The sequence below is a fragment of the Corvus kubaryi genome, unplaced genomic scaffold (genome assembly GCF_017639235.1).
Source record: "Corvus kubaryi isolate FWS band 111438036 unplaced genomic scaffold, C.kubaryi_AGA036_p1.0 split1-37355, whole genome shotgun sequence".
Lineage (NCBI taxonomy): Eukaryota > Metazoa > Chordata > Aves > Passeriformes > Corvidae > Corvus > Corvus kubaryi.
In genome coordinates, this window is record NW_024582078.1 from 1426057 (window position 1) to 1449389 (window position 23333).

At 55.0% G+C, this 23333-nt stretch overlaps 2 protein-coding genes across 6 annotated transcripts; both read right to left on the reverse strand.

Annotated features, from left to right (window-relative positions):
- Nucleotides 1-70: 70 nt before the first annotated feature.
- On the reverse strand, nt 71-3424 carry LOC121657622 (putative E3 ubiquitin-protein ligase makorin-4). 2 transcript variants are annotated; one of them, XM_042013522.1, is made up of 8 exons: nt 2714-3420; nt 2086-2205; nt 1679-1974; nt 1354-1445; nt 1058-1266; nt 707-817; nt 493-616; nt 78-417 (listed from the first exon to the last, which is right to left on the reverse strand). In XM_042013522.1, exons 1-8 carry the CDS (start codon nt 2782-2784, stop codon nt 262-264), a joined length of 1179 nt encoding a protein of 392 aa, XP_041869456.1. In that variant the 5' UTR covers nt 2785-3420; the 3' UTR covers nt 78-261. The 2 variants fall into 2 exon arrangements, with proteins under 2 accessions (XP_041869457.1, XP_041869456.1); XM_042013523.1 differs by lacking the exon at nt 2086-2205 and having other exon boundaries at nt 71-417; nt 2714-3424.
- A 304-nt stretch (nt 3425-3728) lies between these two features.
- Nucleotides 3729-22292, reverse strand: PPARD (peroxisome proliferator activated receptor delta). Of its 4 annotated transcripts, none has more exons than XM_042013517.1 (8): nt 22235-22292; nt 19525-19613; nt 9517-9745; nt 8682-8833; nt 7845-7983; nt 7063-7265; nt 6286-6739; nt 3729-5885 (listed from the first exon to the last, which is right to left on the reverse strand). In XM_042013517.1, the coding sequence occupies exons 3-8, from the start codon at nt 9644-9646 to the stop codon at nt 5638-5640; spliced, it is 1326 nt and encodes a 441-aa protein (XP_041869451.1). In that variant the 5' UTR covers nt 9647-9745; nt 19525-19613; nt 22235-22292; the 3' UTR covers nt 3729-5637. The 4 variants fall into 4 exon arrangements, with proteins under 4 accessions (XP_041869451.1, XP_041869452.1, XP_041869455.1 ...); XM_042013518.1 differs by lacking the exon at nt 22235-22292 and adding an exon at nt 13667-15705; XM_042013521.1 differs by lacking the exon at nt 22235-22292 and having other exon boundaries at nt 9517-9631.
- Nucleotides 22293-23333: the final 1041 nt, after the last annotated feature.

The window sequence follows — 23333 nt, forward strand, 5'->3', positions numbered from 1 at the left end:
CAGAGCCCCCCGCTGCCCCCCAGCACCCAGCCCAGCCCCACCCGTGGGTCTCGGGCAAGAGCAGGGAGGCTGTGCCCTGAGCCACCCCCACTGCACCCATAAATGCCAGCCAGACTGCTTCCCCATCCCACCCCATCCCTGCAACACCCCCACGGCTGGAGCGACCCCAGAACAATGGCAGGAGTCAAAAGCAGATGCTTCCGCCTCCCGGAGATGTGTCTGGCCACCAGCAGCACCCAGACCCAGCGTGGTCCCCAAGGCTCAGTCGGAATCGCTGAAGTCAATGAGAAGCATCTCGTGGCCAGAACTGGAGTAGTGAAATTCTGTCTCCAGCATGGCCAGGGTAAGGGCCCACTCGAGTGTGCAGAACTCCTCATCCTCCTCATCAGAGCTCTCCGAGGAAGAAGGGATGAACACCTGCAGCAGAGGAGGGAGGATAAGCCACGGCCTCTTGGTGCCCAGCCCAGTCCCAGGACGTGCCACCCCACTTACAGCGGGCATCCTCGGCCGCTGCCGCCTGTGCCGCAGCAGCCGGCGGGCAGGCAGCTCGTGCAGGTAGATGCACTCTGATCTGAAAGGGCAGTGGCCACGGATGAAGAATTTGCACCTGATTTTCCTGCGGGATTCCAAGCACAGCTGTGAGTGTAGCTCCCAGAGCAGCACAGAGCCCACAGCCCTGCCACCCGCAGCAGCGCCACGCACTCACCCTGTCCGTGCCTTGAAGGTTCTGATGAGCTTCTCCTTCTCACCCACGTCTGAGATCCAGTATTTGTGGGGGATGTAGTAACTGGAGGTGATCCGGCACTCTGGGCAGGCTCTGAGGGTCACAGATGCAGATGGGTGTACCAAAAAGGACGCAGGGAGCATGAGCTCAGCACCCACACTGGGTGGTCCTCCTGCCTCATCCAGCACCCCCATACCCATCACCACTCCCAAGTGCCTGTTCCCAAAGGAAAGTCACACCAATCCAAAGCCACATCACCAGACCCAGGGAAGAATTTCAGGGCACAGAAGGGGGAACGGTGATGACCCTCCCATGTCCCCCATCCCCACTCACTTTATGACCGTGCTTTGGAAGTCGCGGCTGCGCCGCCACTTGCGGATGCACCCCACGCAGTACGCGTGGCTGCAGTTCGGGAGGATCCCGAAGAGCCGCTCCTCTGGCAGCGGCTTCTCGTACACCCTGTCCATACAGATGCCACACACCACGGCCTCGCTCTGGGCTCTCAGTGCTGCGGTGCTGACCAGGGCTGGCTCTGCAGGGACCTGCAAGCAGAGCAGCACAGTGTGGCAACCCCTGGCTCTGTCACTGCCCTGGCCTCGGGGAGCACCACAGGGAGACCCCAAACCCACCTTTGCAGGGTCAGTCCATGTTGCCGTCTCCACAACTGCCCCTCTGGGGTCAGAGGAGTCTGGATCCAGTGCTGGCCCTTGTGGTTGGAAGCCTGCAGGAGGAGAGTTTTTAGAGGGGAAAAGCACATCCTGGCCCATCATCAGAGAGCTGGGTGGGCTGCTGGGAGCGTGCAGCTTCAGCAGTGACAGTCCCCACACAGGAGAGCTCTCCACAGCCCCAGCTTGGCCCGGGCTTGGGTCACAGGCAGAAACATGCACAGGCTGCTTCACCAGAACCACCCCAGTATCTTCACCCCACCGGTCCCCTGGGCAGCCTAACACCTACCTGAGGCACCCCGAGCTTTTACAGGGACAAATTCTCCACCGATGGCCCCAAGGGGAACGTTACCAAGTGCTGGGATGTTCTTCTTGCCTTTCTCTTCCACTTCAACCTCCACTTTCGGGAATTTGAAGGCCACACGTGTCACGCTGTGGGCAGGGTGGACCGAGGTGCACTGGGCTCCTCCCTGGTCCCGGTCCATGGCTGTGGGCTCAGTGTCAGGCTCCAGGCTCCAGTGGTGGTGGGGCACCAGACCATACTGTGTCCCTACTGGTGCTGGCTCCTCCTGGACATGCTGGTAGCTGGAGGAGCCCAGGGACAGAGACAGAGCATCCCATCAGTCCAGCATGACTCCTCTAGACTCCCGGCCCATCCTCATGGCATCAGGCCCCTCCTCACAGCCCCTTCCTTACCTGCACTGCTCTCCATAACGGCAAAACCCACGCTGGAAGTACCTGCACACCTGGGCTGATTTTCTGTCATGTGAGAAGCGGCAGCTCTGGCCCCACCGACAGGACCCACGGGCAAAATTCCTGTTAGCCAGAGGAGCCGTATGGCTGGGGTCAGGCTCTGCTCCAGCCTTGCCCTAACGTACCCCCCAGCACCAGCTTTGTCTGGGTGGGGATATATTTTGGAAGCCCCTCTGGCTGGTGTCTGGGCTCAGGAGCCCTTGCTAAGGGCAGAGCCCGGGGGAGCCAGGGCTCTCCCAGCCCCATCCTGCCGAATTTCCTGGTTAATTGCAAAGCAAAGGAAGCCCAGGACAGGGACTGTCTGGGGGCTCTCCTCGGGACTGCGGGAGCAGGGGGACCGAGGGCAGGGGCACGGAGAAGGGCAGGAGCCCTTGGCTTGGGGCTGGCAGGAAGAGGGGGCCTGGCCGGAGTCCTGCCGCCGATCCCAGCTCCGGAGGGGGGGATGGGGAAATGGGTGGGAGGGTGGATCAAGGCCATCTCAATCCACTCTCTACCCCCACAGCGCGGGGCCCCATCTCCAGTCTATCTTCCCCCAAATCTGCTCCCAGCCGCCCCATCCCCAGGCCTTTACCTGCACAGGGGTCTCGGGCAGCTTCCCCCGGCCCCGAACGGCCCAGATGCCATCAGCGAGCCTGACTCCATCTCTTCCCCAGCAGCGAAGAGGGCTGGGCCACTTCCCAGGGCTATTTATGGCCTCGGTGAGTCCCGGGTCCGGCTGGGATAATTCTCTCCTAGTAGTCGGGGACACGTATTTTGGGCGGAGGACAAGCCCGGACTGGCTGATAGCAGCCGGGTGCGTGAGCACTGTTTACACTGAGTCAAGGACTTTGCAGCTCCTGCTGCTCCCGCAGTGAGGAGCCTGGACGGGGGCACCGCTCCAGTGTGCATCACTAAATTACAATTCTTTTATCATTATTATTTCCCCTTCCTTTCCAGTTTTATTAAACTGCCTTTAACTCAGCCTGTGAATTTCACTTCTTTCTCAGTTCTCTCCCCCATCCCACTGGGAAGGGAGGGAGTGAACGGGTGGGTGATGCTTCGTTGCCTGCTGGGGTAAACCACACAGGGTCCCCAGCCAGGTACCCTGGGCCCCCTGCCCAGCAGCACCACGGCTCCGTGTGCCTCCAGCTGCACGGGAGAGGCAGGGAGCACTGGAACAGCTTCCCCCAGGGCACTCAAACCGGGCAGAGGGGAGCCCGGGGATCTGCAGCTGCTCCCTGCAAATTCTCAGGTGCTACGCCACAGCCAAGGGCAGCGCCAGGTGCCAGTACGTGACTGCCCTGGAGCTCATTCTTCCCCATTTCGGGCTGTTTTCACCTCATTTCCAGCTCCGCCCGCAGCATTTGGGGCAGGACACACCCAGCTCTGAGGCTGGGATCCTGCTCAGGACTGGCTCTTTCTACTGCTTTAGGTTTGCAAGCAGGAAAACCACAGCAGGTATGAGATCTGGGAATTACAGAGCCCCAGGAATCATGGCAAATCCCTGGAAATCACAGCAAATGCCATAGCCTCTGCTGGAAATCCTCCCACGGACAGCCCCCAGGTGCTGAGAGAAGTCCCACAAATACAGGCTGGACGCTAAAAGGTTCTTAAATATTTAGTTCAGATTTATTTAAAGTCAAGTCAGTTTGTGGACACTATTTATATTATTAAAAACACTTGGAGGTTTGTACTTCTAGCAAAAATATACATTTCAGTTTGAGGGTTGTTATGCTGTCGAGGAAGGAAGAGCAAAAAGTTTCCCAGGTGATGGCACGAGTCCTGCATTGTGGCCCCGGTGGGGACACCACCGGGGCTTTGGGAAGGGCAAATCCCCCAGGCTCCGACCAGCACACACACGTCTCCAGTGCCTTCCCCCAGAGGGCTTCAAAGTGCTTCAGAAACGGTAATTCCCAACGCCCCTGCGAGGTAGGGAGGGGAGGGGGTGGGCGGGGAAACTGAGGCACGGCAAAAGGAGCGGAGTGTGGCAGCAGGGGGAGGTTTGGGACCGGCCAGCCCTGTGACGGGGAGGGAAAGCCCAGTGCTCTTCCCCTTTGGGTTTTAAAGGAATTATTGCACCAGGGAAATCTGCTATCCTGAAGAGGAGGAAAGTAAAATAAAACTGAATAATTTGCTCCCACAACCCCTCCTTGGGAATACCAGTATTTTAAAAAGGCTGCTCAGGACACACGGGACTACGAGCTGCAGACAGGGAAGTGTTGCTTCTTAGGTCAGACACCATTATCCTGAAAGGGAAACTGAGCCCTTCCCAGGTCCATCCTCCCCCCCACCCTGAGCCCAAGTGACACAGCCCCCCACACCAAGGGCCTGGCCTGGCCCAGGTGGCACCGTGGTGTTTCACTACAGCTGTGAGAAGTTGTGAGGTAAAGTCCCAGAATGGTGCTGGGTTCAGGCAGACCCCGAAGCCTGGACCTGTTCCCACTCTTGGGAGCAGTGGCAGAGGAGGACTGGCAGCTTCCCTGACACAGCCACGCTCGCTGGGAAGCTGCTGCCCATTGTGAGCATCCCAACCACCCCCTCCCTGTTTATAAAGCAGCTGCAAAGCTCTCTGCAACCAATGCACTAACAGATCCTCGTGCTCCTGCTCCGAGCAGAGAGCAGGTGACAATCCAGGTCCCTTTCACAGAGGGGAAACTGAGGCAGGACACCAAACCCCGAGGAGCTCAAGGCCCCTGACCCTCTGCGTGCCTTTTTTGTAACTCACATCTGTGCAGAACAGCCTGTGGAAGCCATGGATTCTGTGCCTCTGCTCTGAAGGTAGAACTTTAAGGAGTCAAATCCTTTCCCTCCCACTTCCCCATCCCACCCTCTCTCATACTGAGGTGCCAAGGGACACATTCCCTATGGAACGAGGGCACCAGGAGCAAAGGCTCACACACAGCACCCAGGAAGGCAGAGCTCACACAGTCCCGCTGGGAGACAGGAACGCACTGCAGAGCACAGCGGGGCTGCAGCTGAGGGTCTCTGCTGGGACAGCCCCTACCCGTGTTCGAAGACTCTGGGGCTGTTCTTTGGGTAAGAGAGAAACATCCTTTCATCACACTGTCCCAGACTTCACGGCTCACGTCTTCGGAGTGCAAAGGAAGAGAATACAGACACACTGTGAGTGCTGCTGTCGGCCCCGCTGGCCCCTGCACCCCCTTGGCTCTCCCAAGGACCAGAGCTCCCCACCCTGGGGACCCGGGGTGCCACAGGAACCTCGCTGCCTGAGCCATGTAAACTGGGCGGCCGCTCTGCTCTGGGAGCAGCCAGAGCTGGGCCGTAGGAATGGGAACAGCAGCTTTGCAGATTTGTTAGTGTGTGTTAACGGAAGCCCTGGCCGAGCAGGAGGCAGCTGCAAATCCTGACGGCATCTCACCCTATGTACCGTATGTCAGGGTCATGTAGAAAAGAGTTTCCAGTAGGAGAAATGGAAGACACTGGGAAGGGTTTTCTTTGTTTCTGTACAGAGTCGTGATGGGAATCCATGGCTTCATTCTCATAAATAACAGGTCCTTAGTACATGTCCTTGTAGATCTCCTGCAGAAGCGGGTGCAGAGATGTCTCTGTCTCTGTCTTCTTGATCTTCTGCACCAGCTGGGCGTGCTCTGTCACCAGCTGCCGCAGGTCAGCCATCTTCTGCAGCAGCTTGGGGAAGAGGTACTGGGCATCTGGGTGGTTGGACTGCAGGTGGAACTCCAGTGCTCGCAGGATGTTGTCCTGGATCTCCTCCACCTGCTTCACGTTCATCAGGCCAGGGCGGTCTGTGGAGAGGAAGCATGGTAGCTGCAGGGTCATGGTGCAGCCTTCCAAAGTACACGCTCCTCCTGGGGAAAGGGAGCTGGGGACTGTAACCCACCCACCGGGACTTCAACCTCATCAGCTAGAAAGGGGAGAAGCGTGCCCTTGGGCAACGTATCCCACAGCAGCGCATGAGGAGGAGATGCCACTTCTACATTCCTTGCTGTTGGTCCAAGCTTGCCAGGCATCACCGCCACAGAGAAACTTTGGTTTTGGAAGTGTTCAGTTCTTCTCTCATGCCCCTGAGACATCCCTGGCTGACCTCAGGGCCAGCTGCAGCTCAGCTCCCCTAGCCCCCTCTGAACCACCTCTAAGGAGGCAGGACTCTTCCTGACCCTGGCACGGCCGAGGGCACCCGCTCACCTCCACACAGGATGATGGCAGCCACAAACAGGGACAGGTCACTGTCATCCAGCTCCAGCGCGTTGAACTTCACAGCAAACTCAAATTTGGGCTCCATGATCTCATTGAAGGGCTTGCGCAGGCTGCGCAGGAACTCGCGGGTCACGAAGCCGTTCCCGTTGGCCACCAGCAGCCCATCCTTGTTCATGATGGAGGCCAGCATGGCGAAGATGGCCTCGTGCACCCCGTACTTGAGCAGAGTCACTTGGTCGTTCAAGTAGAGGCCTATGAAGCTGGGGATGCTCTTGGCGAACTCAGTGAGCTCCCGCACGGTCTCCACCGTGGTGCACTGGCAGCGGTAGAAGACGTGCACCCCGATCTCCTTGTAGGGGGGGATACCGTTCACCAGCTGCTTCCACACCAGCCCCTTCTCTGCCTGCCACAAGGTGTCCATGTCATGGATCACAAAAGGCTGCTTGAACAAGAAGCAAGTTAGGAGTCTGCTGCGGGGACTCGAGGTGCCAGCTCTGCCCAGGACAGTCCTGTCTGCCTGTCCCTGTGCTGTGCCCTGCCTCTGGGGCTGACAGTGCCCAGTCTGCACCCACCCACCACAGCACAAGTCTGCAGAGCAATGGGATTTTTCCCAGCAAAGGGCAGGACATGCAGAACCCACCTGGCCACAGGTGGGAATGGTGCATATGGAACAGCTACGGCAGCAGGGAGATGTGCAGCATCTCCCAGAGAACAGTCCCCTGTGCTGGCCATGGCCAGCCCCACCTGCCCTGGGAGGGAACTTACTGGGGTGCTGCTGGCCTTCCCGGTCAGGATACCTCTTGCCTTCTTTTTGGTCATGTTGAAATTCTTCAGGTAGGCGTTGTAGATGTGCTTGGAGAAAGCCTTCAGGTCAGCCACCTGCGGGTTCTGGCAGCCGATCTCGCTCGCTGTCAGCCCTGCCACCAACTTCCTCTTCTCTGCCTCTGGCATGCGCCCGAAGCGGATTGCTGGGGGGGCAAAACTGGGGGTCAGGACAGCGGGGGGACCCCAGAAGATGCATCCAGAGAGGCAGGAGTTTGTTCTGCTGCTGCAGACAGACAGGTCTGCTGGAGAACACCTGCAGCTACACAACACAATGCTTCTCCAGGCTGCAGCTCCTCCAGCATCAACACCATGAACCAGCCACTGCTGCTTCCTCACACCAGACTCCCATCCCACTCCTCTGGGCTCTTGCACAAACCCCGATTCCCACATAAAACACCTTGCTTGTCTGGATCCAAGATTCTTACACCTGAAGTCTGAAAATGCCAGCACAGAACAATCTGCATGCCAGTTCCCTCTGGGCCAGTCCGTAAGGGACAGTCACATGCCAGCAGCTGTACTGCACGGTGGGAATAAACAGCCCCTTCTCATACAGAAAAAGGGGACGAAGAGTCAAATACTTGAAGCATTGGGTTTGAATGATCCCCTAGCAAGAAGAGCCATAGGCTACAGCACAGCAGGCCATGGGAGGCCTCCCTTCACAGGAGGGCAGCTGGCCCTGTGTCACCCAGCTGGCCAGGCCTGTGGGCAGCAGTGACACTCACCATTGTGTGACATGCCCAGCGAGAGGCATTTCTGGAAGCGGCAGTACTGGCACTTGTTTCGGTTCTTCTTCTGAATCTTGCAGCTCCTCTCACACTTCTCGTACTCCAGCTTCATGCGGATCGTCCGGCGGAAGAAACCCTGCAGGCAGGGAGCAAGGGGACATGGAGCAGCAGTGCCTGTGGTTTGGGACCAGGCTGGTTTGTTATCCCCAGGAGCTTCAGGGAGGTTCAGGGGGGTGAGGAAGGGGAGCCCTGGTCTCTCTGATGCAAGCAGAGTCTCTATGGAGAAAGGGGCTGCAGAGGAAGAAGTGTGGGGGGCACTCCATGCCTGGTGCTGTGTGACTGCCAGCAGCCCACAAGGAGGGATGGAGGAACAAGCCATGGGCCAACCCCAGCCTGCAGGAATGTCTGGCAGGACCTGGGCTGCTAATGCAACCCTGCTGGATCTGCTGCAGGGGAAAGAATTCCAGAATTCCAGGAACATCCAAGCTGCAGCCAATGATCCCAGGGGGATAAATACACAGCTCACTGCTGATCTGCAGCACAGAAACCATTTTTAAAAGCAAACTCAGGGTCCCTGTGGGGACAGATGGATTTGCCTTATACAGCAAAGCATGACAAGGCAAGGTTTGGGCCATACAGGTCTCAGCCACCTTCCCAGGGCAGCATTTGCTGCCTGCCTGTACTTGCCACATTCTAGACAGGTTCAATTGAGTTTTTTACAATCAATCCCGAATCCCTGTTTTGCTGCAAATCTGCTTGTGTGAGGAGGCAGCCCAGTCCCTGGGGTCTAAGTCCTGCTTGGTGCTGCTGAACCCAGCCCTCCCTGGTTCTCACCTTGCAGCCCTCGCAGGCGTGCACGCCGTAGTGGAACCCCGAGGCTTTGTCTCCGCAGACCCTGCACTCCACGTTCAGCGCTCCCAGCGCCGCCTCCTCGCAGCCCATCTGCAGCTGGTCCGACAGCGAGGGAGAGGAGCTCTGTGACAGGTCTGCAAACACACACAGGGACATGTCCTTCCATGTCACAGCCACAGGCCCAGCTCCTGGTGTGGCCAGCTCCTCCAGCCATGGGGCTGAGGAGGGATTTCTAGCCCTGTCCTGCCTGTCCCTGGTATCACATCTGGAATCTGGCACTGGCTGCAGGCAAATGCCGTGCACAGAGCCAAGACTACCCCAGCAGCTCAGACTCCACATCAATGCTTCTTTATTCCCTCTGGCATTCATGTCCTGGCAATGAAACCCCAACCAGCAGATTTTATAATCCCTGGTTGGCTGGCTGCTGGCACAGGACATCCCAGCTGGAACATCAAGGCCTCTGGAGGAGCCTCTTCTGCATCCACAAACCTTCTCTCCTACCTCCTACAACCACTTTGCACTGAGGACTTCAAGAAGTGTCCAAGGAAGCATTCCCAAGCACCCTAGGAGGCCCCTTGCTCTCAAGCACAATGTTACCTACCTGTCCTTTTAATTTCAATTGCCAACGGCTGTGCAGTGATCTCAGAGGAAGAAATAAGCTCTCCATAACTTGGAGCATTATTTCACAAAGGGAAGAGATTAAAACCAGCTGAACTCCATTCAGGGACAGATTCTCTGCCCTTGCAGCTGAGCATGCTGCCTGGGGGCTGTGGGTGCCTGGATGCTCCACAGGATGAGCACCTGTGGCTCCACTCACCTGTGTAGCTGCTTGAAGGCAGCGAGCTGTCTGGTCCTCCAGTTGGGTCTGAGGCTCCGCTTGCCACCATCACTGCCTCTTCCTCTTCCTCTTCCTTGACCTCAGGTACTTCCTCCTGTAGTTGTTCCATAATTGATCACCCCTCAGTGCCAAGACTGCAATCCCTGTCATAGCTCTGGCATCATCCGCGTCTATCCAAGATGGACCCCACCAGGCTGTTCCTGCTAGCCTGCAGGACATGGGAGAGAGGACACTGAGTGCCTGCATGGAGCAGCTCAGCAGCAGGGCAGTGTCACCAACCACACCAGTCCTGCTCTGTGCTTGCTCCTTGGCCAGTGAGACATGCAGAGCCGGGGCCATTTAAAGATCCCTTTGCACTCTGGAATAAACATTCTGTAGGACTCAAGGAAGCAAAAGCTCACAGAATTGTTTTTAAAGCCCAGCAGATCACAAACCAGCTCAGATGCCACCCAGGGACCCAGCTTGCAAATGCCATAGCAGAAACACTGCTCCAGACAATGTCCCCCAGAGCCGCCAGTGACCTGGGATGTGATGGTGACAGCCAGGGCCAGGGTCTGACAGAGCCAGCATCTCCAGAAGAATCAAAGCAGGGCTGGCTTCACCCTCTGTCCCTGCCCAGCCACGGCAGAGCTTGGGTTGGGAGCAGCAGCTGATCAGGGCGTGCCTTGCCCGTAAGTGGAAGATACTGGGGGAGCAGGGCTCAGTGCAGCAGCAGGCAGAGGCTAGAAGTCCCTGGCCCGTGCAAGCCATCTGCAAGACTGATGGCTTCCTGTCGGCCCTGCACTCACACTCCTTCCCGTCAGAGTGCTGCCAGTTACAGCCTTTGTGTTTGTTTTCACTTGGCTCCTCTGCCAAGAGCAGGGTTGAATGTGTTGCTGTTGCTCTGCGCAGCTGCTGGGCCGTGCTCAGCCACGGGGTCCAGCAGTGCGATCCCAACGGCCACACAATCCAACCAGTGTCTTAATCCTGGGTTTCCTGTGGGAGGAACGGCCCCATCCTCCCCCACGCACTTCCGCTCCTTGTTTGCCTTAATCCATCCCAAAGAGCCCACAAAGAGCTCCAGCCGACCAAACGATGCAGCACCGGTACCGTGGCTATGGCAGAGCCATTCCCACCTCCCTCCCAACCATGCCACATCTTGATTCCTAAAATGACGCTTGCTTGAATAATTAATATCTCAAGCTCAGCTTATGTAAAGTTCCATCCACTTCCTTAAGAGAGCAATTTTTAAGTGGAGAAATACCCATCAGGAAAGCCACTGAAATCCAAGTTCAACCAAGAAAGCTTCAATTTGCGGACTCAAATTAAACTAATGCAGGATCTTGCAGGGGCCTCGTATAAGAGCAACCCCAAGCTCTGGGATGGTCTGTGCCTTGTGCCCAAGGCCACAGCACAGCTCAGGGCTTGCTGGGGGAGGGCAGTGACCCAGAACTCCCTGGATTTGTTTGCCCTCCCGCAGCAGACCCTCACACCTGGCACTTCGAACTTGAGCTGCAGCCAGCTCCTTGGATTGCTGGAAAGCCATCAAGGTCAGAGCTCCCTGAAAGAGCAAGGAAGCAGCTCAGGGAGAGAACAAAACCTGCAGGTGGGAGGGTGAACACAAACACGTTACAAAGCCAGAACACAAGTCACCCCTGGAGCTGGTGCTGCACCAGAGCCTGGGTCTCCTGTGGTTGAGGGGGCTTTGTTTTTTCCCTCCACACTGGGAATTCAGACTGCAGGACAGGTGGCTTTGTTTCCAGAAGAGGTACATTAGTGGCAACAGCGAGCACAGTGGCCTGTGCTCCTTGGCAGCAGGAGCAGGCAGGGGGGTGCTCCCTTCCCGTGCCTCCACATGAGCACTGAGGGACCATTGAAGGGCTGTGTTATCCTTGGCCTCTGCTCACACATCCCACGTGGTGGGACACGGCAGACAGGCAGGAAAACCTATTCACTGGAGATGGAGGGTAATGAACTTCATCCTTTTCAGGGTTATATATAAATGATCACACAAACATCAGGGAAACACTTTTGCCTGGAAGAGCAGTTAGCAGGGGAAGCTTGTGGCAGGAGCAGCTCATCTACAGTGGAAAATCGATCCTGCAGGAGCTTAATGAGCAGCTCATTAGATTCCCTTTGTCCCTGGCATCCAGCACAAGCCCCTTGCTTTAAACCCACTGCAGACAGAGCTCTCTGCTTTGCCCCAGATGTCTCATGGGACATGTTGGAATAATGTGGGCACGTCCCTGACATGCTGTCCTGCATCTGCTGGGTCTACTCAGGGCCATGTGCACCCAGGGCAGCAGCAAGTTTTTGGCATGCAGTTTTCTCCCCAAAACCCAAAAAAGCAACTCCAAAACTGTGCTTGCAGTCGGGCTTGGATGGGTGTGAGGAGGGAGAAGACGAGACACGGACAGACAGGTCCAGAGGGCCCCAGCTAAGGCTGCTCGTGCACACAGGCATTACAGAAAGGATATGGATGTGAATCCCGCCCTTTGAGAGTGGCTGGAGAGCCAGAGAGAGAAAAGCTTTTACCAGAAGGCTCCAAATGTGTTGCCTGAATATCTCCTTGCAGGCCAAGAGTTCAGGGGCCTGGGCAGAGGGGAGCTGCAGGAGCTCTTTGCACACCTGCCTCTCCCTTAGCCCTTCCTGTTTTCTAAACAACTGGGATAGAGGGAGAGGACTGGAAAAGAGGATTGATCTCACATGGGAGGCTGCAGCCCCAGCCTTTGGCAGATGAAGGGCCAAGGCAGCCGCTGCCTGGGTAAAGGGCCAGGCGTGGGCCGTGCCTGTGCACCCCTTGGAGGAGCCAGCCAGCTGGGCAGAGCCCCCAGCAGGAGAGGGACCTCAGCCCTCACCCCCGTGCCAGGTATAGCAGGGAGGCAGCAGGCAGAGACTGTGGAGATTCACCAAGGATTCACATGCTTCCCTCTGCTCCCCTGCAAGCCCTTCAGTGGGAATGGGGGTCCTGGGAAGCTGGCGCTCTCCAGAGGTTTGTCCAAAGTCTCTCCATCTGAGCGCAAGGAGGGACCTGCCCAGCCAGCACCGCAGCCCAGAATCTTTGTGGGACAGCACTGTGGGTGACAAAGGACAGCCAAAGGGCCCATCTCCACCCCAGGACCTCTCAAGCCATTTGGTGCCGCCACATCCAGTGGCCAAGTTGCCGGAGCAGGGATAACGTGGTCTGCTCCTCTTGGCTGAGTCCTGTGCCAGAGCGCAGCACACAAACTTCGAGCTGCAGGAAGACTTGCAGAGATTTCTGCCTGCCGTAGACACCCACCCCTTTTTTTCCGTTTGGCAGCTGTCACAGGACGCTGATGGAAACAAGGATGGAGATTGTGAATTTCTTCCTAAGCATATTCAGAGAATCTAGCAAAGATGTTTCCCTTCCTCTTCCCACAGGATGGGAATGAGCAAGAGGGCAAGCATCTCATGACTTGCTCTGCCCTTGCCTCAATCCCTGTTTCAAGGAGCTTTGGTAACCCTGGCTGAGCCAGCAGCTTCCTCTGCAGCCAGGGCAGGGAGGGTTTGTTTGCTGGCTCTGGGCTTGGGCTGATGCCTGCTGGCTGCAAACAGCTTGGGCAACAGGTTTGTCTTTCCTAGAAGCTGGCATCTACGCCAAGCTAAACCATCAGTGGGAACAGGGAGAGAGACGTGGCAAAACCAGAAGAGGAAAAAAACAGGAATAGAAGTTAAAAGGAGATAAACCTTCAGTGTGGATTCCCTGCAAGAAGGCAGTACAGCTGACCAAGAGCCTCCAGTTCATCAACCAACAGCCTGTGCCCCTGTGGCCTGGCAGTTCCCCTGGCAGCTAATACTGCTGATTAGCACGTAGACCCTGGAGCCAAGCTCAGAGTTTCCAGGCAAAGCAAAGCACTAAAGAAAGGTCCAAACCTCCCAAGAGTCAAGTCACAGAGCTGATCCGCTCAAAGTAGCTGTTCAAGTTACTGTAAAAGAGGTCATCAGGAATGGCAAAAGGGAACCAATATACCATGGGAGCACTCCTGGCTCGTGTTTTTATTCCTCTGGATAAGAATGTTCGCCAAATTCACAGCCAAAAGAAACAGGAGGGGTGAGATGAGAACTCAGCCCTCCGTAGGGCAGCATTGTGATGCGCAGCACATTTTGAAATCCACAATCGAAAACTGACCTGAATCCATCAAGAAGATGTGATTGCTGCTGGTTGACCACCTTTTGCAGACTTCCCTCGGGTTGTGTCACTGCTTCCAAGATCTGCTGACCAAGTACCAGTTTCTGTTCCTCCTCCTATACGTCAGCTACTACTAATAAAAGCCAAGTAAGAGCTAAGCAGATGCTGCAATACAGGAAAGGTAACTAAGAGTACAAAACAGGGGAGACGAACACTGAAAACATGTTTGTGTTTGCTCCTGGAAGATCAGCATACCCCCGTATTAGCCAATGAGATCTCAGCAGTACTTAGTAGCCGAGTGTTTCCTCCCTTACTCAAAGTCTTGGCCGCAAGGCAGGCTACACACAAAAATAAACTACTAGAGCTAGCAAGGAAGAGCCCTCCCACACAGCACTGACCAGGACGGACATTGTGGGCCAGATTCTTCCCCTTGAAGCATCTGCGTAGATGTTGTTCCATGCCCCAGAGTCCAGTCCTGTGATTCTCTCTCCAAGGCTGCTCGGTGTGGACCACCTGTGCTTCCCCAAGAGTGAGCTGGGCTCACTAAGCAGTGGGGTACTGCCAGAGCTGCCATTACCATAGCTGCTGCTAATTACTCAGGGACATGTGACACAGGGTGCAGGAGATTTCCCTCAGCTGCCTTGCGCAGCCAGGCTTGCCAAAATGAATCACACCTCTACTGCATGTTTTAACTCACCCACTTCCTGGGCACTGAGGGGGGAAAAAAAATCCCCAGCTCATTAAAAAAAGGTTACAAAACTTGCTGGATTCTTCTCTTTTTGTACCATGATTGATGCTGTACCCAAAACCAGGTCATGACATTTTCCTCCAAAAGGAACTTGCTGCTGGCTTTGTTCAGAGTGCAAGAGGTATTGCAGACACAGAAAAAAAGCAGACTTTGGGCACTGAACTCTCAGCCATGCGCAAAGCAGGGTCTGCCGGGCTGCTCGTTCTCCAAGAGTTGCAGCCCTCCCTGGCTCCAGCAGCTCCAAGCATGCATGAGATGTGCTTCAAAATCTTGAGATAGTGGAAGACAGAGGAGTCATCCCTCCACAGCTTCCCAGCAGAGGGACTCCCTGCCCTTGTGAGGCTCCGTGGCTGATGCTGGCGGAAGGGCAGCAGCAGGGCAGGCTGTGAAGAGCTGTGCAGTTGTTAGCTCTTACTTGTAGTGCTGCTCCATGACCTTCAGCAAATCTGGTCAAGTCCCATACCTCCATTTCCTTTATCATCAAAGAAACCTCAACCAAAACCAAAATCCACCACAAAGAAACAAACCCAGGATTTTTACAGTGCTTCCTTCCTGATCCTTCCCTGGCTGCGTTAGCTCATGGAGACGGTATGTTTTGGAAGTGCAGAGCAATAGATCAGTGCTAAGTGTCATTGTTTATTCCTGTATTGCAGATTTTGACACCTGTTCGCAGTCACACTTGCAGGTCTGGCCTGCCCGGCCCCTGGTCAGCTCCCTGCACTGCTTGTGACTATCTTCTCCTGTCGTACATTCCTGTACAAGGCATTTCCAGGATGACTTGCAGGAAATAAACTGGCACATCTCATTCTGCCAACTGCTGACTGGTATTTGTGTTTTGCGGTCAACTCAGGACAGCCCGAAGTACCTATGGCCAGGAGGGGCACGTGGGTCTCACCCACTGGAACAAGGACAGCAGCCAGGAAACAAGCAGGTATTGGAAAGGTGACACCACTGGGCCTTCTCAGTGCTGGAAATGGCACAGAAGTGCTGCTATTTGAGAAGATCGTTACGTCTGGCAAGGAGAGAGGATCATCCCCCCACAGCCCAGTGCACAGCAGAGGTGGCTGTGAAACTGTGGCAATGCTTTGGGATCACGCTGCAAACCTGGCACTCACGCCAGAGAAGCTGTCTGGGATGTATTCCCCCTTCCTTTACCATCCCAAAGGTGAGGAGGTTGGAAGCTCAGAACTCACTGAACCACTGTAAGATGATGCTTTCCCAAACTGCTGAAGTCCTCTTGGCTGTACTCCAGGGCAGTCGGTTTGCTTAGGGACCCCTTGTCCTCCCGAACCTGAGCAGGACACATGGAAGGATCGGGTTTCAGGAACATCAGTAATTATAGAACAGGGCTGGTGAGGGAGGAGCTCACAGAAACAGCAACACCACTTCCCAAGGCAAACAGTGGGCACAGGGTGTTACAGACCCAGAGCAGCACCGAAATGGAACTCCAGGAAAGTGGTGAGTGGGACAAGCTGTGGCTCAGCACCGCTGGCGGTCAGGGAGGCCAAGTTTGGCAGTGCTGCACACACCAGGACCCAGGTTAGATTTCCCCAGTTTCAGGGTCACTGGGACACCAACAAGTGCCACCCCTGCTCTGGAAGGGGCAATCAGCTCCCCAGAAAAGCAATGGGGGCAGAAAAGCAGCAGTGGGCCGATGAGTCACTTAGGATCACACACATGCATGCAGCCTTCTGTCTGGAGCCAAACATCCAGCAGGCCCCTAGGTTTTATTGCTACGTTGCCAGTGCTCCCAGATCCAGGAAAATGCCCACAAAACCAGTAGCAAGCCTCCTCCTCTTTGCAGCAACAGATTTTAGATCTGTTGGATCTGTTTAGATCTGTTGAACTAATCAGGAAAAAAAAAAAAAAATCCATCAGCCTGTAAGTTTTGTTATGTTTACACTTGGACTCCCAGAGAAGTGCTACTTGGTTTTGTAGACTTTAGCAAAATATCCTGGGCACCAGCCACGCTGCTCTGATCCCAGGATGCAGCTGACAGAGAGCAACTGTGCCCAGGCACAAGTTCCGATGATTCAGCAGGGCCAGGAACATGCGCAGCGAGATGGATCGAGCAGATTGCTGTGTCTGCTGCAGCTCCCCTTCAGCCAGGAAAACAGAGGGGTCCCAGTCTGACTGCACACATCTCCGTAGGAAAACCTCCAGAGAACACCAGAATCACTTTTCCACACAAACTAGTACAACACCCTCTCAGGGAACTAGATGGGAATGCTGTTTCCTTACTATTTTTGGCCACATTCACACAGCAATAGCTGCCTGGAGAACAGAGATTTCCCTGCCTTTTCAGCAGGGAAAGGAGCAGCGACCATGTCAGTGTGATCCTGCCAAGACTCACAGTGTGCTCTGACTATTTGGATTTCTGCCTCAGCTCCCAGAAAACAAAACCCTTGAGCAAAGCATTCACACTTTTTGTAACATCCTCATGCCTTTGGCACTGTCTTGGGGGTACAGGGTGAGCCACAGAGCTCACGGTGAGCCAACAGCTACTGCTTCCTGACACAGGCAGCTGCTGGCAGCTCAGCAGGCTCCTCAAGTTCATGCTCACCAACAACCCTTTTCCAGAGATCCCCATGTCCCTAAGTTCCACAACATAAGGCCTACCCCAGAGACATGAGAACCCACGGATATTTTCAGAGATGTGGTTCTCTGACCATCAGCCCTTGTGGAGTTAACAGCTTTCAAGGGCCAACATCTCTAGTAGAATCCATATAAACAACTTAAAGGTGAAAAGCTGATTTGGGCATTTTCAGAAATATCCTAGATTGCATTATGATGAAATTAAGAGTTCCATTGAAAAATGTTTGAAACAAGTCAGGAAGGATAAGGATTTGAGCTTAGGTTCCCATCAACAAGATGACTGCACAAAGCATTGCCTATTTTGAAGCCATCTCACACAACCTCTGCCAGGAAAGGCCTGACAAAGCCTGTCCTAATGAGATAGGCATGTGTTTCCGCAGTAAAGTCTGTCTTAACAGCCCATCAAAGAAATGCTTCCCTATCAGCTCATCGGCCCTTTCAAATCACCAGAACCATTCCCTGTCTAGATCCCACATCTCTGTTAAGGGTTGAACATGCATGTTCTGGTTTTTGCTATTTCAAGCTCCAGTTCCCAGACTAGGGCAAATCAGGAAATGCGGCATGATGGCAACAACTTCTGGTAACATGGAGATTACCAGGCCGTGGCCATGCCCCAGCCCCTGAGATGCGTTCTGGCTTGATCCAGCACCATAACAAACACTTGTGTTTCTGGCTTGTGCTTTCATCCTGCCACTTCCTCCTCCATGGTCAGGATTCCCCTGCAAACCACAGACTCCCCAAAACTCAAAACTTTGAGCAGAGCCTGTCCATGAGGTTCCCAGGAAAGCCCCCCAACATCCACACACACATTTCAGAGCCCTTTGCAAAGCCAAATAGAAAGACCTGACCAAAACGATCCCAGATGTTCGCAAGCTCTTGGCTAAGCCTTGGAAAACACAGACATTTTCCAGACATTATGACTGAAACAGTGAATATTAAAGCATTTCAAGAAGTCATAATGAAACTAAGATATATCTCAAGTCAGTTCTGCTCTGAACCCTTCCTGCAATCAAGCAGGGCTCCAGTGAATGTCATCCCAAAACATATATTTTGGGGAGAATGCATTTCACAACCTCCTTGACCAAAAGGATTCATATTGGCATCAATCATTCCACTCTAAACCTCGCTTTGGGAAAGTAATTTCCCAGGCATTCTGCCAAGGCAAGCACATTTCAGAGTATTAAAAAAAAAATAAAACTAGCTCTACAGAAAAATCTTACTTGTCCTCACTATGGAATTCACTTCTGTTTGTCCAGACTTTCCCAGACTCTCCAAAATTACTGCAGCAGTGCACCTCTAGAAAAAGCAGAGATTGCTCTGCAGCACCTGATGAGAAGCAGCAACAGAGCCCAACAAATCTGCGGTTATCAGTTTGTTCCTGCTCTAAGCAAAAGAGTCAGTACAAGCCACAAAACCCCTGACATCTAAAATGTCATAGCCAGGGCAAGCCAGGCTGGGATCTGACAGCAAATAACCTTTCAGACATAAGCACTGTAACATCATCTCACCCAATTAAAACATCATTTGTATGTCAGGTTCTGTTGTTCAGAGGAGCCCAAGAGTCTCTTGTTGTGCCAATCCCTCAGTCTCCAAGATCATTTGCAGATTTCCAGTCCATAATTCAATAGCCACAGATGAAATATTCCCCAAAGGGCAACAAGATGTACTGTACAAAAATACATATTTGTCAAAAGGCATCACGCAAGAAAGACAGAGCCCATAAACACCAGAAAGCAATTCTGTACAACAATGCTCTTCTGATCAGCAAAGCCTCATGGGGCTCATTATAAAATCCTCTCCACATGCTGTGAAGATCCTTGGAAGTCTGTGTCTTGAATACCAGAACAGAGACAGCGTAACAGTTGCACCAACGTGACACAGAAACCCACAACAGCTCAACGCCTCAGACCTGTGTTGTGGCAAACACACACCCACAGCCACATGCAGACAGCCTCAGCACCGCTGATTCCAGGAATCACTTCAAGGGTCTGCAGGCAGGACGGTGCCCGCCCATGTCCCTGCTGACCACCTCCTCCAAACCCCTGTCCTGCCTCTGCCACGATCTGCTCGGCTTTGTCTGACACCGACAGACAGCATCAGCCCCACTGCCGGGTCATGTGTGGGACTGTTGGGTGATCAGTTACCCACGTGCAGCCCTGGATCTCATATGCCCTCCCCCATCTACGAGAGCCAATTTCAGTCATAAACACCAGCAAAATAATGAAATGTTATGTCACTGTGCTTTCTAAAGCAAGAGCCAGCTGAGGAGAACAGGATTAGACCATGGTCCTCACAGTGTATCCCTGAAGTAATCCATAAGATCATATTCAGAAACCGAACAAAAATAAGGTACAGAGTTTAAATTTAAAATGAAATTTAAGAAAGTTTAAGCTCATGGACAAAGTGAAACTTGCTGGAAGCAAACCGCTCTTCCCAGGCTCTTCCCTACCCCAAGTTTCTAGAAACACTGGTAAGTGCCTTGGTTGGTGGCCCACATGCAAAGGGGAAGGGTTACCTCTGCGGAGCAGCTGTCCCCGTCTGCCCGTCACCGAAAGCCACCGCTCGGTCACCATGTCAGCATGGACAGCCGAAACCTGGAGCAATCTGCAGAAGGACAGAGAGCAAGTTTCCACGGCTGTGCTGAAGGCCAGATATTTATGCTGCTGGGAGCACTGGGCTGGGTCCAGCAGCAGCTCTGAAATTTAAACACACACTCCCTCTTTCGTACGCTGAAGCCCTGGGCCAAGGTGACTCCAGGGGGCCGCTGCCACAGGCAGCATCTGTCCCAGGACCAGGAGGTAGAGCAAACCCTGGGGTGTCCAGCAGAGACAGCCCCATCCCCTCACCAGGGATGCCACCTTTGCCTTAAGCCACCTGCAGCCAGAGGCTGATGACCCTGAGCTCTTATGACAATGCACAGTTGATGCTAGAAAAAGGTCTATGGTGGCCACAAGGCTGCTTGTTTACTCAGCTTGCTTAATCCACCTTCAAGAGGCTGCCAGAAAGTTCCTGCAACTTTAATGAACTTCCTCTTGGGTGGCTGAAACTTAAGGATTCAACAGAGTTCATTCACTCTTCTTGGTTTTCCTGAGAACTTTGCCTTGTATGAATTTCAGGCTCAAAAGAGAAGGAAGAGACTAATGCCAGAAAAAGAATGGCTTATGAGGCTTTGAACTAGAGGACTTAGAGAAAACATGTTCTATTTTTAGACAGTTATGCAGACTAACTGGACTAAAACATTAAACAAAGATGTTGTGAACATGATGCTGTTTGCACCCACATACCCTCCTTGACATTACCCAGGCTTAGCTGCTCCTCCCACTCCGATGGAAAAGCCCCATCTTGTATTGCTGCCCTTGACATGGGACAACTTGTGAGGCAGCTGAGAACCAGCAAGAAACCAGCAAGAAACCAGCATTGCCAGCCCCTAGCAGGACGGGCAGCTCTGCAGCAACCTGCGAGTGCTGCGCTGAGAGTGAACCCCGAGTGCTGCACATCCTTCCAGGTCTGACATGGCAGCGGCAGCTGCAGCTGCCCAGGAGAGGATGAAAAAAGAACATGAATCCCCTGCCTCAAAAGCTGAGGATCCCAGTGGCCTGAGTGTGGAGGGTGTTCCCTACAGGATCAAGGCACATCCAGAGGAGGGCACAAGTGTGAGATCCAAAAATATGACCCAAGTCCCTCGCACTGGAGCATCAATCACATCAGGATCGTCTGGTCAGTGATGTCAAAGTCACATCGTCCTGAAGGCAGTGATTGCCCTTGTTTAGAGGTGGGGGCTGAGGACAGCCTAGAGCTCTGCCAGGTGTGGATCCAGCACCAGCCTCTGCCTCAGTGGGGCCACAAAAGCGCCCTCGGGAGCTTCACTTCCACAGCAGAGCAGGTTCCTCATCCCTTCTCTCCCAACATGGAAGACAGTTTTTCTAAACAATCCTGACAAAGTTTCTCTTTAATCTCTCTGACAAAGAACAATACTAAAGTCATTCCAACCCCACTGGCACATCAGGAGTTGGCTTTCTTCACGTCCACCAGCAATAAAGCTCATCCTGATTCGGTAACACAGCATTAGCCTTGACACTGTCAACAAGGGCTGAATCACATGCAGGGAGTGCACAAATCACACCCTGAGCTCTCTCCCATTGCAGACCAGAGTGCTCAGCTGCTGCCAGAGATCTGAGAATTAAAACTAAATGATTGGCTCACGTTGTCCCACTCACAGCTAAATGCCAGGACATGCCCATCACACCACACACAAGGCAACACTTGCACCAGCTTGGCAGGGCATGGAGGGAACCTGCCAGCACATCCCACCTGGATGCTTCCTCTGCTGTCCCTGGCTGACACATGGCAAGTCATCAGGAAAACTCCCACCTCAGCCTGGAGCAGGTTTGTACAGAAAAGGATACTCTGCTGAAGGCAACAAGGGATTTGCACGGACAGGGCAGGAGGAGAGGAGAGTGGGGCAGAAACAAGAAACAGGACATGGGCTGTCTCAACCCACAGGTCACTGGTTTAGAGACCAACACTGCAACCAGCCCTGGGACTCTGATTTGTGGGGCAGCCACCGCTCAGACCCCTCTGCATCACCATGATGGGCACTGTCTGGACCCTATGGCACATCCGATTCCTTCCCACATGCATCTCCTTCATCTGGGATCTCAGGGAAAGAGGGAGCAGAACGTGGAGATATGAGGGACGAGAAAGGACTCTCAGATCCTTCCTCCTGCAGCAGCCCCTCACCGGATGCTCTGCTAAAGGTCCATCCTGATCCTCCTGCTTCTCCTCCTTCCAGCCCCAGAGCTCTGCAGTGCCTGGTACCCTCAATCCCCTGGCGAATTCCCCCTCCACCACGCCACCCTGGCAAAGACGACGGGCACACTGTCCCCCTAAGCTTCCTCCCGTGCGGGCCATGTCCCGTCCTCAGTCTCCCCTGATTTCCCAAGAAGAACTACAGCCTGAACCCTAAAGCCACCGATGCCGCTCACGCCCCAGCTCCTCACACCCATATCCCCTCTGCACCAACCCCTGCCCCAAACCCTGTCACACCCACAGCCTCTCACACCCCCCGCCCCTCACAGCCCCTCTCCCTCGCACTCCCCGTCCCTCACACATTCCGTCCCGCACACGCCCTGCCCCTCACAGCCCCCGTCCCTCACAGCCCCCGTCCCTCACGACCCCGCTCCCTCACAGCCCCCGTCCCTCGTCCTCCCCCCGGTCCCGCTCACCTCACGCGCGGCCCCGCTCGCGTCGTCGCCCCCCCGTCACCCCCGGCCCCGCGCGTCACCGCGCACGCCCTGACGCCACCGCACCCCGCGCGCGCGCGCGGCCAATCGCCGCCGCCACCGGGGGCCTCGCGGCCGCGTCACCACGGCAACGGCCCCGCCCCCCCCGCGCGCCGCATCGCCCCCTGCCGGGAGCCGCCCGCACTGCACCCCGCGGCGGGAGAGAGGCCTCATGGGAAGTGTAGGCGCTGCACGTGGTGGGCTCTAGGGGCGGGGCAGGGCGGGCGGAGCGGTCTGAGGGCGGCCCAATATGGCGGCGGCGGCGGTAGCAGCGGCAGCGGGTCCGTGCGGGCGGCTCAGCGCCCGAGGAGCCCGAGCAGCGCCGGTGACCCATCGGCCCCAGCAATTCGCACCGCGGCCCCCCTCGAGCCTCGATAGAAGACAATAGCCCAGCCTCGGGGCAGAGCTGGGAAGGGCTCACTGTGCTCAGAAAGCCCGTGCAGAATGGCGGGGTCCTGTGTCCAAGTGGTGCGGCCAGGATGGTGCGCAGCAGGCAGGGATCCCCACAAGGGGACGGCCCAGGGCTCAGGGCCGCCCCGCTGCGTCCCAGCGGGGAGAGCTGACGCGTTTGACCTGCAGCTCCTGCCCTGGCCGTGCCCCCGCTGTGCGTCAGCGCGGGCCTGGGCCGGGGCCGCCCCGCACCCCGGGCACACTGAGCGCTTTGTCCCGGGGCCCACGGAGCCTTCGGCCACGATGGAAAAAAGCTGTGGGAGAGAAACACTCTGAGACCGGGGGCAGCGCCGTGCGAGGCCCGGGAGGAAACAGATCATAATCTCCCTAACGGAACTCGGCTCATCTCCGAGCGAGTGCGCAGAGGTGGAGTTGATGCAGAGGTTGCTCCCGGGGCCTGTGCCAGAGGCGACCCTGGCTCTATGTCCCAGACAATAAAAACCCCAAAGGAACAGGTGGCTGGGACCGTATTTATACAGAGGTGCTTGAAAAACTAACCCAAATGATGGTGTGCTATTGGGGCTTTTTTGTTTAGTTCTGTGTCCCTCTTGGCCCTCCACACATCAACCCAAAATCTGCTGGTGGAGCCACT

Excerpts from the sequence above, each read along its gene's own strand:
- LOC121657622 (XM_042013522.1), bottom strand. The coding sequence starts at position 2,784 with ATGGAGTCAGGCTCGCTGATGGCATCTGGGCCGTTCGGGGCCGGGGGA. Across the intron at positions 1,446-1,678 it reads AAAAGCTCGGGGTGCCTCAG|GCTTCCAACCACAAGGGCCA; the intron begins GTAGGTGTTAGG and ends CTCCTCCTGCAG. Across the intron at positions 617-706 it reads ACCTTCAAGGCACGGACAGG|GAAAATCAGGTGCAAATTCT; the intron begins GTGAGTGCGTGG and ends GGAATCCCGCAG.
- PPARD (XM_042013517.1), bottom strand. The coding sequence starts at position 9,646 with ATGGAACAACTACAGGAGGAAGTACCTGAGGTCAAGGAAGAGGAAGAG. Across the intron at positions 7,266-7,844 it reads GCTGGGCATGTCACACAATG|CAATCCGCTTCGGGCGCATG; the intron begins GTGAGTGTCACT and ends TTGCCCCCCCAG. Across the intron at positions 6,740-7,062 it reads GGAAGGCCAGCAGCACCCCA|CAGCCTTTTGTGATCCATGA; the intron begins GTAAGTTCCCTC and ends TTCTTGTTCAAG.